This window comes from Vanessa tameamea, chromosome 17 (assembly GCF_037043105.1).
Source record: "Vanessa tameamea isolate UH-Manoa-2023 chromosome 17, ilVanTame1 primary haplotype, whole genome shotgun sequence".
Lineage (NCBI taxonomy): Eukaryota > Metazoa > Arthropoda > Insecta > Lepidoptera > Nymphalidae > Vanessa > Vanessa tameamea.
In genome coordinates this window covers 6,568,305-6,586,122 of record NC_087325.1, presented here as the reverse complement: position 1 = coordinate 6,586,122, position 17,818 = coordinate 6,568,305, and the positions used below count along the sequence as shown (strand labels likewise).

General features: G+C 29.9%; 1 protein-coding gene across 5 annotated transcripts in view; it reads left to right on the top strand.

Annotated features, from left to right (window-relative positions):
* The window catches only part of Rapgap1 (Rap GTPase activating protein 1), a 269,144-nt gene that overhangs the window by 182,231 nt on the left and 69,095 nt on the right, over positions 1 to 17,818 (top strand). Inside the window, exon 1 of one of the 5 annotated variants that reach the window (XM_064217420.1) lies at positions 915 to 1,697. The exons of the other annotated variants lie outside the window; for them this stretch is intronic. Within the exon in view, the coding sequence (XP_064073490.1) occupies positions 1,467 to 1,697 (231 nt within the window). The 5' untranslated portion in view covers positions 915 to 1,466. Of the gene's footprint in view, positions 1 to 914; positions 1,698 to 17,818 lie in introns of those variants that run through there. 5 annotated transcript variants of the gene reach the window in all.

Sequence of the window (17,818 nt, the reverse complement as noted above, 5' to 3'; positions counted from 1 at the left end):
AATGTGTTTTTACGATTTGTAATTGGACATTTTGACTAAAGAGAATTCGTTTGGTGTTTTATTAAATGATCCAAAAGTTACAGATTCACAATATTATTTAGAATTTTAAGATTACAGTATTGCTTCTGTTTCAAAAACTTAAGTGATTTTAATTTTTAGCAACGTTTGTGTTGTATGTAAAATGTTGATTTGTGTAGTAGTTTTAAGTGCGGCGGTTAAAAAATTATATACTATTTGCTATGTGTGGATAAATTTGTAATTATATTATTTAGCATAATTTAGTTGAAATAAAATACTTGTTCGTTGGAATTAAAATAAAATAACCCTGACTCTTTAGTATACGGGAATAAGTTCTTAGTTAAGGTCAATTTGTATTTATTAATATATATTTATTATTTAATGTTAATTTATTCAAGTGTCATTAAATTGAAAAAAAAAAATGTCATTGTGGGCCACGTCTTCCAAGAAGACGACAAGGTCGAAGTCCAGCGAAGATCTGCTGATGTTCAGTAAAAATATAAAATAACGCCAAAATTTATAAAAATAAAATGTAAAAAAAGGCACGGGCAACTGTAAGCCCGTGGATGTTGTAAATTAATAAAAAAAAAAAAATTGGATTTAATACTTGAGTCTTAGCAAAAGAAGCTTAGGTATTCAATTGAACGCTAATATCTTTCATTATCTTTTAATGGATATAGTTTTTTAGATGGAAATATTCGCATTCTATAATAAAGTTTTTGTTTTCGGCTTGCTGCATTCACCTGTCTTGTCTTCACGTTCTGCATCTGAAAGTTGAATGCGCTCTTTGTCCTTATCTGTTTTACAGAAAATGTCTTGAAACGAAAGAGATGGAGCACCTTTAGCGAAATGGCGACGGTGGAAGCATGTGGCACGCGCCACTCCATTCGGTTTACGAACGCGGGTCAGTGTAGACGTTGTGTTTCGTTGCGTTTAATAGTCAATTCTAACGCTTCGATCGTATTTTGACAGTTCCGGAACATTGTACTCTATCTCCGATCGGATTGTTTTGGTTATCAATATATATTGAATGTGTGATTTTGTGAGGTATATTTAATTTGGACGTATGTATGAATTTGTGTAAACAAGTGTTGACTATTCTTTTTGTTTATGAAAAGAAATTTAACCTACATCGAGGGAAAGAAAACGCCGGGCGAAGTGAAAGTTTGAATTTCGCAGTTTTTGTGTATCGTTGTGGACAAAGATATTTAGAGCGAATTTTTGGAGGCGGTCTCTTGAGCCGTGTAGATAATTGAAAAACTTGTCGGACGGTTAAGGGGACGAGCAGCTGGGTGACCTGAAAGCTGATAATAAAAATAAACGATACTACCAGATTTATTTAGAGGTCTTTGAAGTTGGATCTTATGATGATTAATGAAGCGTGTGATGTGAGGCTGCGATTTGGGAAGCGTTGAGATTCGTTCATCCGGCGATTTTTTTCGGGCTTTATGAGGGAGAGAAGGTCCCTGCCAATAAGCGGCGAAGTGGCGCTTAAAAGCGAGAAAGATGGAGCTGGGAGGGGTTTGGTTGTGAACTCAGTTTTATGTGGTGTTGTGGATGAACTATCGAACAGTAGGACCGGAAGACGAGGTTCGTGGGTGCGACACGCAGTCATGGGCGTGCTCAGATGGAAGGATTTGACCGGAGTAAGGACCAGTACTCCTACTGAACAAAAAGAGGTATGTGTTATTAAACGACTTGTAATATTACGGTTGTGTGGTATGTCATTCGAGTTGTTTACATTTAGATTACGATTATGTTTACTGGTGTTATCGTACCTAATATTTGGAATTTGTTTGCATTAGTAAATAGTTAAGAATAATAACGATAGCTATGGTAAATAGTTTTCTAATCACTGCATGTTCTAGTCAGTGAGTAAGTTTAAATCGTTTATGCTATAATATTAAAATATTAGAACGAAATAATGCTGCTATATTTTTTCAAATTACAAGTGTTTTGTTGAGTTTCATATGTGTTCATAGGTTGATCGAATCATCTAATTGCATTTTATACCAATTAATAATCCTTACAAGTGATTGAGCAAATTTTGCATACACTGGAAGAACTCTTAATACAAACTAGTATATTATTATGTTATTAATTTTAGTACTGGTATACTTGTTGTGTAGTCTAAGAGTACAGTTAAAGAGACTTGTTTTCATAAAATATACATTTGTATTAACTTTTTATGTTAATATATCGTTTAAAAATGAATCATTGTGTTACGTAAATATGAGTAATGGAGAAAATCCTCTGTTTTGGCCGCGACCGTTTCATGTAAGCTCTGATTGACGTCATTTTAGTTTTGATGTCAATTTGGTTAACATCTTGTCATGTGTTAACACCACCCATTCACATAGTATGACTGTGTCAAGGTGGTTTATTTGAGGATGTTTTTACTGTTAGAAATGTTGAGAGTAGTTATTATAACTTTTTCGTGTTGAAGTGGAATTAGCTTTACGAAATTGCTTCTTAGTTTTATAATTGCAACAGTTTTGGTATTGCATTTCTTTCTTTAACACGTTTTAGATAAGTCCAAACCTATAAGGCCGCCTTTAACGCTGCACATGTTTTTGTTTTTATTTATTTTTTGGATTATTTTTGTATCTATAAATACAAGATAAAATAATCTTAGTAAATCTATCATATTTAAAATGTTTTATATAAATATGTATAACTATCTGTTTGTTTTGATTTCATAACTTATTGTTTTAATATCAAAACGATACCAGCATACGAATCACTATTGCAATCGCTACTTGGTATTCGCCTGTGCGCAGGTGCACTTCCTTTCACGGCCCGAGACATTGCTTAATGAAAAATTATTGTCTTCCTCGCGGTTCCTCGCTGACTAAGATTTATTAAGGACCCTCTTCATACTTTTACTTCATGACGCACACACAATTATTTTAATAATTCACCAGAGGTCAATTTGCTATAAGAATACAATACTAAATAACTGATAATGTCTAATTCAGCGCACAAAAAACCCATCTAGATTTACATTGTAGTCATACTAAAAAAAAATTAAAAATTTAAATTATTTAAATATAATTTATATTCATATTTTTTATTTAAATAAGAATTATTACCTAACATTAAGTCTTTAAATATATACAAATATGAATTAAAAATAGTTACTGTATGGATTAAAATTTAAATTAGTATTATGATGACTGCATATTATACTGTATGGTACAGGACAACGTGTACCGGATGTGGTTACTTAAATATAATATCAATAACTTGTTTTGTTGCCGTATAAATTAAAAAAAAAAAAAAATTAAATTTCGAATTTACTGTTGAATTCGATATCTGTTTGCATAAATGGTTGTTGTGTTTCAAAACGGAGTGACAAACTTATTTCTCTTCAACAATGTAACTAAGAAAAGCACCGGTTCACTTAAAAATGTAGTAAAAAAATCTTTAACGGTCTGATTGCCGCGTCAGTTCGTTTCCTATTTACATTTTTTATCTTATATTAAAAAACTTCGACGGTACTTTCAAATTTTTAGTATATATTAAATATAAATACTGACAAACTTTAGTAATAACTATAATGATTATAAAATAAATTAACATATTAGTTTATATGGAGTATTTCATTATTGATATAAAATATTCTATACGCAATAATATTTGACAAGCGTTAACAACGCAATGGTCTACGGGTTAACTAAAAAGTCTACTAAAAAGTCGCAGGTTCGATCCTGACCCATTGGGCATTGTGGTCCCCACTCTTAGCACAAGCTCTCAGCTTATAGAAGGTGTCAATAGGAATATTTGTAATTTCTTCTGATAGGACACAAATTATTAAAAAAAAGAGTATTGATCTAAAAAAAAATACCATTCATCTTATAATACTGCCAAACCAGTATTTCTGTATTGTTGAGCTGTCCGGTTTTGAAAGGCGAATGAGCTATTGAGTTACGTGCACAAGGGACAATATCTTCCATCATCCCACATGGTTAGTGGCACGTAGACTGTTACGATGTCTACTCATAAACAGTAGTTCCACTTACCCGCCAACCATTTAGTACGTTTAACATTAAGCATTGTTATAAAATAAAATATCTTTATTTAAAAATGAGATAATGTATTTCGTCATAGATTTTGTCAATACGATAATTGATTGTTTTGATAAATCCCGATGTCTCGAATAACCCAATCGATGTTCTAATATTTGCAAAAGCAAAATACATCTCGGAAAGAGGTCATAACAAAAATCGTGTCGAGACTGCGTGTATCGTTGGATATTTCTCACTCCAATTACTCTCGACGTTTTTACTGCTTTCAGGGTTGTCATGCGAAAATTCTCTAATTAATGCAACTTTGTATGAAAAATATGCATCACGTTTTTTTTTTCACTTATAACAAACTCTTTTAATTAGTATTCGGTTTTACATTTTTAATGCGGCTCGTAAGTTGATACTTGACATTTATATTGAATTGCAAGCAAAATATTGTTAACGAAATTTTATTTAAAGAATTTTTTTCTGGTTCACGACGTAACTCATCAAGGAAATTTTCATACCTATTATGTACAGAAAGAAAAATACTTGATAGGCTTAAATATGCGTAGTATCTGCCATTCATTCGACCATTTAATTATTTCCATTTCTGTTATTAGTGTTTTGACATTTAAAAAAAGAAGACACAGTAATAGAATAAGTAAAGCCGTTTATATAAGTTTTGTATCATATAATTTCAATTATTGTTCTGTTGTTTCTTTGTTTGCCAACCCTTAACTTATTACCATAGATTTGATGGAAATGTGCCGACACGTTTGGGACAAAATTATATTAACATAAGCGAGGATATCGTGAATTTTTTTTTATTTGTACAGTAATATTATATTTTTCTTAGTCTTCGAAAGATAAATAGCACAAAATTCATTAAAAAATACGTTTACAGAGAATTAAAATCGTATGTCGTATGATTACAGATAACTAGTATCTGCTAATTTTATTATAAATAAAAAAGATGCTGTATTGCTGGATTAAGTTGAACAAATATATGCTAGGGAAAGTCTACACGATTAGTTTGAATGACACGTAGAAAATTCATCTTTCTGTCCGTCGCCTAATAATAAATCAATCAATATTGTGCTACATCGGCAACAGCGTGATCAAATTTCATTTTTCTCTATTATTTAAGAATATATTTCGAACAATACTATTCATACGCACTCAAATAGACAATGAAATCTATAGTACAAAGCTATGTGCTATGGTCCGAGGTGGCCCAGTAGAATGTAAGATAGATCTTAGACGTAGGTATTGGGTTCAAATCAGGTGAATCTATTTGTGCTTATAATAATCTCGACAGCATCTTGGTAAAATAATTTTAAGCCGTGCGATATTTACGGGCTTTTATTTAAGTGTATGTGTATTAGCAATACGTGAACATTCATAAACACTGATTTTTTTTTTTTTTAATTTCTTGTATTGTACTTTGGAGATGTCTTTAGGTTCTTAAAACCAGTTATTATGACTTATAACGAAGGAGGTACAGTATTGGACAACATCTCATCAACATCAATACTCTGATCCCAATGTAAGTAGCTAAAGCACTTGTGTTATGGAAAATCAGAAGCAACGACGGTACCATAAACACCCACACCCAAGACAACATAGAAAACTAATGAACTTTTTCTACATCGACTCGGCAGGGAATCGAACCCGGGACCTCGGAGTGGAGTACCAATGAAAACCGGTGTACACACTACTCGACCACAGTGGTCGTCAAGTATAGTATTACGCATAGTCAGAAACATATCAAACCAAATAAATAACTATAACAATTTAACGATTTTGTATTCAATCAGTTACGAAGGCGAGAGAAAGAAAATGAGCAACGTCTTTGTTTGTAACAGCGATGAAACGTGTCTGATGCTAAAAGTCCTTATTTATATATTTTTGTTATTTAAATAAAATAGCTAAGCCATCTAAATAAGGATCGTTTATATATTATAATAAATAAAGCTTATTTGCAATGCGACATCAATTGAGGTATTAATAAAGGCGAATAAATTGGTCCCGTTTGTCAGAAGTAATCGCATTGCAGATCCTTAATTTAATTTAGATTTCCTCGCTCTTGCAAGAATTTAGCATTTTTTTCTCGTTATTAAGCAGTCAGCTACTTTGATGTTAATAGAGCAAATGCCAACATTTTTCTCGTTTTTAATACTGATTTATTTAATATGAACATCACAATTTATATTGATAAACCATGACAAGGGCAGGACACATCAGCTCTCTCTTTCTGTAAGCTTGTGACTTACCTTTTGATATAGTTGGCTTAATTAGTGTCAAATATTTATTAATTTTTTGAATAAAGAATCGAAATATATAAAGATAATATTCTTATAAACTGTACACTACAAAGATATACATTTTACAGTATTACTATACTATACTATACTTTTTTACTTATAAAAGATTTATATACATTTATATTTATTATTATCGTCTATAATTAAAATTATTAATTAATTGTAGCGAACTTTTTTCCAGGCATTATTATGAAAAAAATCTTTTGATATCAGCGAATTCAAGGCAAAAAAAAAAAAACATTTTAACTTCATATTTACAAAAACAATGCAAAACGAATACATTTCCTTTGTAAAAGCGAGTCATAACTAGTGTACAAGCTTTTACAACAACACCCTACATTTACGGTTGTAAATAAAAACAAACAGTACAGTCGACAAAAGACTAAAGATTTTTTAGCACAAGCAAATGCTATCTCCATCATTATTACGAAATTTAACGCGGTCAAGAGAGAACAATCTTGCACTTTAGTTATAGAAAACAAGAAGTACATTAGAAGTGGGATCCAATTATTTTTAACAAAGTACTTGATTTCAGACTTGTTCAAAAACATATTGTTTGTATATTTTAACTTTAAACAGCCATCTATGAAATAAATTTTATGATATATTTAGTAAGAGAGTTGCCAGACAGCTCTTGATTCTGTACGTAACACAATAATGGGCTGCATGATTTTTTATTTGTTTTAAAATACAATATCATTTTTATACTTAAATTCAATATAAATTATATATGAAGTTGTATTTTATAATATAAAGTAGTATTGAATAATTTTAAGTCATCTCTTTACAACTTCCTTTTTTAAATATCAAATGACTTACCATCACAGGTTAATTTCATAGTAAATTGTAAGGAATTGCATCACGTGAACATAACTGTACGTATAGTCAAAATATCTGTTATTAAACTGAAGGCTGACTCTTTATCCTTGATAAGTTATTTGCGTAATGATAAATAATGGTTAATACTTTCTATGAAACTCCTATCTATATATATAGAGATGCCCACTCACGATCAATTGTGTCACTTCCAGTCAGAATAAAAAAAAAAAAACAAAATATTCTTTATTCAAGTAGGCTTACAAAAGTATATTTGAATCGTCATGTTACAGTGTAGAATTAAATATAAAGCTAAGATCGGAAAGTAGATGCTACTGAGAAGAACCAGCAAGACACCCAGTAGATACTCTTTTCCATAAATTTAATTACAGAGCATGTCATTAAAGTACAATTAATTTTATATACCATCTGCTTGGAAATCAACAAATACCAAGTCCATGCTTTTTTTATCATTAATATATTCTTGTATTGAGTAGTATGCCTTATTCATCGATGTTTTTTTGGAAATAAGCTTTACATTTTTTAAAAGTCCAAGTTAAAAATGTCTGCATTACTTTAAATTATTTTAAATAAAATAATTGTTGATAGTTTACTATTATAATATTTTGATGTCAGTTCTATTTTATTTCCTTATCTATGACATCGCCAACGCATTAAAGTCTCAACTTGGCAAGTTGACAACTATTTTATGTTCTCCGTTGTCAAGCGAGATATTGACTCCGGTAAAGCTATTATTTATTTAAAAACAAAACTGTCAATATTTCGTGATACATTTTCAATATAGCTACGACATTTCACTACTATGAACCAATTCGATTCCATTATTCTAGGAATGAGTGTGTTATGTATATATTTTCAAAAATAAATGTCGCGTCTCGTCTTTAAATAATTTTTAAATGTTTAATAAAATTTATTCTTCTCGGGAAATCCTTTATGTAACGATTCAATATTTTATATATGTTTACAACTTTTTTTGACCTAATAAATCATTTTAATGTAATGATAATAAACTTGGTGGCAAAAAAAGTAATGAGGCTATCGACTATTTTTTTTTTGACTAAAGTATCAAATATTGTGCCCAATAATCATAGACGTGGCGAATAAAATACTGCCGGCTATTCATTATTTTCGTTTGAATAATATGTTATATATTTAGGGTAATGTGATAAAGTGTGTTAAAGTTACATTTAGTAAAGTAGGTTAAATATTTCCCTACAAATTGATGTTAGCTAAATTGTTTAATATATGAAAATAATTTATGAATCATTTAGTTTATTTTGGTAAAGGAGTATTTTATGTTTGTTTATATGCATTGCGAAAATGCATATAGCTGAAGCAGATGAGATACAAATCCACAAGTCATATCATAATCTAAAACACTATAAATTAACTGTCCGTAATTGCTCCTCTCCTGGAGTCTGAAAGTTCAACTGCGGGATGGAAGGAAGTTGGAAAATGACATGCAATTTTCCCCTCTATGATTTGAAATATTTTATGTTGACTTATGGCATGTTCACACTAACGATCGTGTCATGTGTCGCGTTAAATATTTCGAATACCATTAACATTGAAGTGCAAATAGATTTATTATCTTGGTGGTAGGGCTTTGTGCAAACCCGTCTGGGTAGGTACCACCCACTCGTCAGATATTCTACCGCCAAACAACAAAACACAGTATTTTGTGTTCCCGTTTGAAGGGTGAGTGAGCCAGTGTAACTACCGGCCCTTGTGGACATAACATCTTAGTTCCCAATGTGGTGTATCGGTAATATAAGTATTGTTTAATATTTCTTAAAGCGCCATTGTCTATGGACGGTGGTGAACACTTACCATCAGGTGGCCCATATACTCTTTCGATAACCCATAAAAAGAAAACCCAATCCGCGCCCTTTTTGTTACTTAATTTAATACTCGACTATATACTAAAAATAAAATATAGTTATTATCTTATCCCAAGTTCCATTAAAAACGCTGGTTTCCTCGTATTGCGCGAACTTATTTCTGATTGCTATATTGACAATGATTCATTTAAACAAAAAAGATATACATTTATCTATATTTCGGTGATAAATCAACGTAGTAGACTGGCCTTTGTTCAGCTTTTGATGATGACAATTACTTTTTAGGCCATTGACAAATTGATTTAACTAGTGCACTATAATAATTTGAACCATTAAGAACAAAAATGTACTTTTAAAGTTTTAATTTTGTTCTATTTATACAAATTACTTTATTATAAATCGACGCTTCAGTGATTTTGCCTGCTTATCGACTGCCCTAGTTTTGTAATAAGCTTATTGCTGAATATTTATCTCTGTGGTAATTTCTGCAACTTGGATTCTCGGAGGCGGTTTATATCGATGCTTTTTAGTTATTTATTTATTTTTATGTTATGCCCTATCTAAACTTAGATATAACTATATTATAATGATAAATATTTAACCTCATTAGTATTTTCATTTATCGTCCATTTTATGACAGTAAATAGAAACTATAAAAAAAAAAAACTCTTTATTATAACGATTTTTTAAGTTGGATATATTGGGTTCCGATAAAATACATTGAAAATACGAAAGAGTTCATATATTTAAAAACGAAGCATCTAAATCATTTATTTAAATGTAGCATTTGAATTAAAATAGCAAATGCATATGTGATTCGGGCTCGTATATAATAATTTATTTATGTAATAAATAACGTTAGTATCTTTGTAACAGTGAATATGTAAACGGGCTTTATATTATTATTTTGTACGCGGCAAAAAGGTTAACGCACCGTCGGTGGTGCTAATGGGATAAAAACTACAAGATAATATTGACAGGCGGATGATGAATTGTCCCTGATGACACAGTTTACACTCTTCATACGAATAGACTTATTCAATCAATTCTATCGTATCGGATGATGGGAGTTTGAAAACCTATCACTCAATTTGAAGTTATTTATATACAAGTCTGTCTACTGTCATTGTTCCTACTTAAAACATTAATGTATAGCTTTAAAAGTATTATGTAAAAAAATATATATTAAATTATTTTGTTATAAAGCGAAAGATTATAATAATTATAATAACTATTTACTGAAGCCGCAATATGTAAATAGCAAGTATATATAAGAAATATATCTAAAGCTCAAATAACAATTGTACTTCTCGCTAGAATCTACATTCAGAATTGAATGTAGATTTGCATTAACGTAATAGTAACGTTGAAACCTCATTGAAGTTTATTTAAATTTTTATTTTGGAATTCAATAGCGAATATGCGTCAGTATGTTTTTAATCAGTGTAGAATGTAGAGCATACTCCAGCTCAACATTCTTTTAAACTGATAACAGTTAATTTATTATTATTATTGATTACTTAATATGTACGCTATTAAAACGATTATGGGTAATTATATAATTACTCAACATTTATACAAATAGCGATAACAAAAATAGCTAGAATTCATTACAGTAGTTGAGGTGACCAAGGAGAAACTTTTGTTTTGCAAATGAGATGGTATCTTGAAAAGACGCCGGTTCTATTTCCAACCTTTGAATGAAAGACGTTTCAGACGCTTCACGAGATTTGAACTCGTGGTCGTGATGTACTTTTCAAGTGTCGTGACCTGGATGCATTTCAAACGACTAAAGCTTCTATAGTGTGAAGTTGAAAATTTTCCCTTTTTTAACCTACTACTTAACACCAGCTATGTGGCTCAGTGCTCTGGAACTTTGAATATTGCTTTTATGATGCGCTTTTTGATTAATAAACAATTGTAATATTTTATTTATGATAATTGTAATTTAATAATGATTATAAATTTACTCTGCTTCTTAAGATTTTTGTTAATATTTATTCATTTATGAACAATTTTAATGTATCACGTTTTTTATTATTATTATTTAATTAGTTCTATCAATATCTTCGTTATAGTCTTTAAATTTATGATATGTTATGTTTTTTTTTTTACTTATAACTTGTATACTTTAGGTAATAGTGACCTAAGTCATAGTCGAATAAGGCATTCATACTGTTTCTCAGTCATGTAAGAATTTCGTTTAACACATCTCATTGACCGTGATACCTAACGTGTACGTACAACCTTGTACAAAGATATTCCGTAACGAATCCTATGTAAAACACTGAAAACATTATTCCACGTCACGACTCTCTTGTCCAGTATAATATAAGAATTGCTACACCGGGCCATCTGTATTGAATAACAGCGCACGGTTTATAACGACACACGTGTTAATGCATTGATCATTCAGTTTTCAATTGGGTCTTGCGCATTTTAAAAGTTTAAAGTTTTTTTTTAATTTGTAATGTTGGCAAAGACTGAGATATATTTTTTTAACTATGTTGTTATAACTTTTGGTAGATTTAATGGATTTAAGTGAAATAAAAACTAAATTGTTCCTTGAAATCTACCGAACAAACTGAAAGACAAACTAAAATATAAATTATTAATGTATCGATTGAAATAACTTGCATATAGTTATAATAAAAAAAATACATTTAAATTGTATTTATTCTTAAAGGTAACTTTTTTTCTTTTATATGTAAATATGTATTTTGTTTAGGTTAAATGTGTACTATCAATTTAGTTCTTAAAGCAATCTGTTTAATATAATATAAAAAAGTCAATTTGTACAAGTTTCGTATCCAGTAAAGAAGTATTTTCTAAGTGATCTCAGCAAAGAGATTTCTTGTATCGTACCGAATTCGAAATTAATGGCCAGAAGTTTGTACCGTTTCAAGTATATTTAAAGTTTAAACAAAGCAAATGACTTGGGGTCCTTTGTGCTTATCACAACGTTCAAGGGTCTTAGAACTTTAGACATTTGGATCATTTGTTCATTTCGAACGAGAGTCGAATTGGTCACGATTTCCAATTGTATGACTATATCCCCGAGATGGTTCAGCGGATAAAATACAGGAATTTGAACTCGAGTTCTGAGATTCAGTAACACTAATAATAATAAAGTAAATAATTACTTTATTATTTTACCAGTTTAAGTAACGCTACAGTAACAATTTGTTTCGAAAGATTTTCTAAAACGAATACTGTCTAATATAGCACATTTCTTCTTCCTTCTATTCAACTGAAGAAAGCAAAAACTTAGATCAATTTTGAGAACATAATGAGATGGTATTTAGTAGTATAATATACATAGAATATTACGTATACCTTTATATGACAATTTTATCATGAAACATATCTTATCTTATACAAAACTGAACGTTTATTTAGAAACTCTTATTGAATTTAACCTTTTATTAAATGGGAATTAACTCTTGCAAGTGCTTCTTTGGTATGTTTGTATACTAATGTAGTATTAAATTTTATTCTTCTTAGTATATAGACTAAATATACTTGTGTCTGTGAATTCGAGATGAAACTAAATAGTTAGTATTTTACTTACAACATTGCTCGTTACTACGTCAGTTTATATATTAATGTATAAAATTCATTTCATGTTAATTTCGGGACAGTGATTTGATTATGTTATTGTCGAATTAATTGCTTTTAAATTAATCTGTTTATAGAAATCTGGTTAAATGTTACATTATTTTAAAACTTTATACATTATAAAATATAGTATTACATAAATCTCGTTAACCAAGTCACGCAAATGGTTGTAAATTTTTATTGCAAACCAATTACGGTACTTTATGATTGTTTCTAAACTATATTATTGCTATAAAAATAATTTTATTGTTGAATTTTCTTGAAGTTTTTTATTTAATGTTAATGAAAGAGTTAGTTAGATTCTTTTTATGTTTGGTTTCAATTAAGTAATCACTCTTTTGTATAAAAACCAATCATTAATTTCATATCGTTGTCATTCATTCAATTTTGGTGGAATGATTTCGATTACTACTATCATTATATTGGTATTGTATTGTCTAGTTAAGATTGCTATTTTTGAATTATACATTGTTTTTTTTTATTCTCTTTACAAAAAAACATAATGATACATACACTATACACTATTTTAGATTTAGGTCATACATAAAACATTAGTCTCTTTGAAAGTTAGATACATAGTTAATTACTATTTTTATATCGATAAATTTTTTGCCAAAATAATAGATTGAATATTTTTACATACGGCTATGAGTTTCGATGTGATTGTTATATGAAATCCTTTGAGTGATCAACTAAACTAAAAGCGAACAATGGATGTGACGGTTATTAAATATCGACAAATACTTTGACAACTATTGTACACTGGCTGAATAATTAGGGTGGGTAGTGTGGAAAATTAGAAATATAAAATTCTATATTTAAAAATATAAGGTTCGTTGGTATAATTTGAAGTCTGGCCGATTTCATTAGCACTAGCCAAATATGCAACTGTTAATATAGCGTACAGTTAACAGTTTATTGATCTCTTACTCTTAAAGTCCGACCGGAGATAGACGAGGCACAGGACCTATAAACTTACGTGCTATCTTAGGTACGGATTTGACGTGGATCATAGACAATAATCATTGGTTATATTCCGGTTTTTTTTTTTTAAAACATCTTATTATGATTACATAATTCAAATGTGATAGCAATATCCAATAAATAGTTCAAACTAGTTATTGGTAAATAAGAAGGAATGTAAATATTGTATAAATTAAGTTTACATATTTAACTAATCGTATTTTTTCTGTAATTATCGTTGCTTATAACACAACGGCACTTTCCAATGTGAAACCTAATGGCCTTTTCTCGGTTCCACCCATCTTAGTCATGCAAAACTCATTACGGAGTTAATTCTAACTTTACGAATAGAAAAATAGCGTGTGAATGTTACGGGCTTTAACTTTAAGATAAATTGTTTAGAATTTTTTTGTTACATTATGAAAAATAAAAAATTGTGGATTTGTATTGTTGATCTTTATTGTGTTATAATTGTTTATACTTATATTTATTATTTATAGATTTCTCTGATTTGTTTTTGAAGTGTAAAAATATATATTAATGATAACTACGGTTTCTTATCATTGGTCAGATTTATATAATGATTAAAATCCACTTATTCAAGGAGGCTCTTTCAAGGACTCTTAAATTGACATTTTAAGAAGTTAAATAAAATTTAAAACTACAATCGGTTTGGATTGTAGATTCAATGGAGTAGAAATGCCAAAAAAAATTAGTAGTAAGTTTCTCAATGGCAATCTGTAGAGGTTTTCGTCAAATTGTCGTTTATGTTCGAAGGGTGAAACATGTCAATGCAATTAAAGGTCTAAAAATCTTTGATGTCATGAGATAGTATCTATGTATATGTTATATGTATATATATTCTTACAATGCCTACTGGCATTGTACTATACTGTCTACGGGTAAATTATGCCGTTTTGTATTAGGTTGCTCCTTCGTTCGTTTTTTTTTTTTTTTTAAATAATATTGAAAAAGATCTAAAAAAGTTTTTATACCGTGAATATGCTACGCTAAACGAACTGCCGCTATTAGATGTGATATTTAATTTGAAGTATCATTTGAATAGACGTGATTAAAGTTTTCGACTTTAGTTTTTAAACTTGAAATCCATGTATATTGAGTGAATTTCATATTCATTAGAAATAATAACATACTCTGTTTTATTTAGAAGGTAATCTGAGGGCGTTGTTATAGAAAATAAATATGTATGTATAGGTAAGTAGGAGTTTATAGGAAGTACACTTTCCAGGTAGCTCTCAAACAGGCAAAGTGCTTAGTCAGCAAATGTTAATAAAAGAGGGTTCTACGTATACGAGGAGGTACGAAACTAGTGAGAGAATATACAGCCTTTCTCAAGGCTATAGAGCTCAGAGAAGCCTCTATTTACACATTCTTATCTGATAAAGAACTATTAGATCTGGATTTTAAGACGATCTTGTAAAATTTGTTTATTTAGATGTAAAGGAAATCTCTGGAATTAATAATCTCATCAAATTTTTTTTATTGGTAGAAAGATTCGTTATTCCTAAATTATATTTATATAATATGTATAAATTATATTATATATAATATCATTTTCTTTATCATTATATATATTATAAGAACATCATTAGCAGCCTGTAAATTTCCCACTGCTGGGCTAAGGCCTCCTCTCCCTTTAAGGGGAAGGTTTGGAGCATATTCCACCAGGCTGCTCCAATGCGGGTTAGTGGAATACACATGTGGCAGAATTTTGTTGAAATTAGACAAATGCAGGTTTCCTCACGATTTTCTTCAGCGCCGAGCACAAGATAAATTATAAACACAAATTAAGCACATAAAAATTCAGTGCTGCCTGCCTGGGTTTGAACCCGAAATCATCGGTTAAGATATACGCGTTCTAACCACTGGGCCATCACGGCTCAATAAATATTAGACTGCGCGTTCCAGCAGCGAATTAATCCAATTATAATTTAAGCGCATTTTTGTATAAACAAATGCATCTATCACAACATACACCATGTGCATGGTGTTCCGCTTTCGTAACGTTACATTGTCCCACAATATTGTTTATGTTAAGTTTACGACGTTTCGAAACTGGGTTGTGTTGACGAAAGATTATAGTCACGATTTTATTTTACGATGGGAAAATATTCTGTACATTTATTTATGGGTATGACAATGATTACTTAATTAAATTAAATATCCATAAGCGTGAACGTTGCTAATATTTGTAGGTAGGGCTGCCAACTTACAAAAAAATGTTTCGGCACATTGATTGTTACCCCTTGTATTAACATTTGCTTAATCGCAGAACACACGTAATGTTATTAATTTAAATTAAGAACTTGAATGTCCCAGACATACTTTACTCCGGAATGCTGATTTTAAACAGCTCAATATCTTATTTTTTTTAATTAGCGCCTGTATTTGTATTCTGAACCTTGACATCTACAGCCAAATAACCTATCAGCTACACTTCCGCCACATCTAAGTCGTTTAAAAAATGTAAAGCCTAGTAATAATATTTGTTAATATTTATAATTAATACTCTAAAAATAATTATTTTTATAATATGTTTTATTTGTTTCTTGTTACAGGTATGGATGCTTTTGGTTACTTGAAATCTACCCTCTTTCTATGGGTATGTAATTTATCATTTAATTATTAATAAAATACACATAAGTACCTTACTTTGTACTATGTGCGTTTAAATTTCAAGGCATATGTAATGTTTGAATCGTTAGATACGGTAATTTTGAAAAAAAGTATAGTCGGGCAATTATTTCCGTCATGCGGCAGGTAAAGGTCGCATTACGTCAGCCTTGCGCGAATGTAGGTTTTATATCTTAGTTTTTCTCGGTTATTTGAATAAGGAACAAGATTTGATTTGCATTCAATTTGTTATCCATTCGATTATATTATGTGCGATAAAAAAAAATGCTGTTTTTAATATACCAAAGAATTCAGAATTTAATAAGGCTGGTATTTTGTCTGATGTAGTTATTATTGTTTTCACGCTAAAGAATTTTCTAAACTGAAATTTATTAAAACCTTCGTACGTACTATATATAGAGTTTTGTATATATTTTCACAACACATCACTAAGTTCATGTTACTAATTATTGTAGTGTGGATATCCAATTTCTGTCTGTTGTTGTAAATTATGTTATTATGTATTCAGTTAACTTTTGGTATTATAATCAAAATATTTAATAAATAAATGCTGATGCTATTTCAACTGGATAAGAAAATTTAAAATTAAAGAACTTACGTGTGTGTGTGTGTAAACTTTGTATTTAGTTAAAAGTTAAACGAATAGTTTAGTATTTATCGACTTCCGTGATGCATTATAATAGATTTTTATCTATTAAGCAGGTCGCTTAGGATATTTGTCAATCATTTCGACAAAAAAATAACGTGTTGTCACTGGCGCGAACTCGTAACAGTGTTATAGGTATAAGGTGTGAGTTGTCTAATAGACTTTATGGCGCAATTATTACATCGACGAATTTGATTCACTCCACGCTTTTAGTTGATTGAATAGGTATTAGTTTATTGTTACTAGGAAATTTTGGGGTTGGTCATACGAATTATTAAGCTACTTTCGTCATCAAATTGATTTTTTTACACACACATACATAGTCACTTATAAAGTTAAGTCAACTAATTACACATAAACCGGGCAATAGCGGACACACTTTTTAACGATAATATATTTTAACATATTTTTAATAATCTAAATGGTTTCGTTACTACAGCCCTAGTTTTTTAGGAAGGTAAATAAATATTGAACACTGGTTCAACACAATATAAATACAAATTTCCGACATGTAATTATTTATTGTATAATAATCTAATGATTAATTTGAATATTACATTAAAATCGATTAAAACAATAGAGCCCAAGCGATTTTATTTGAATTGTTCTTAAAGTTAACGCCACATTAATCGCATAAATTAATTCGTTTTCAAAAGTTTTAAATCATTTTCAGAAACTGCGGTTGTGGGCAGATCGGTTGGATATTTTGTGGCATAAAATTATATCATTAAAAAAATTCATATTGTTGTCCTAGAGAGATAATCTGGTCATGTTTATGTATATGACACCTGATTTAGTTGGATATGTCTCAACTGAAGCAATTTATTTCTGTTTTTTCTTTTTCTTTTATTAGAATCTCTCAATTGAGTTCAGCCGCTAATGAGATTATTAAGAAAAGCCAGTAAG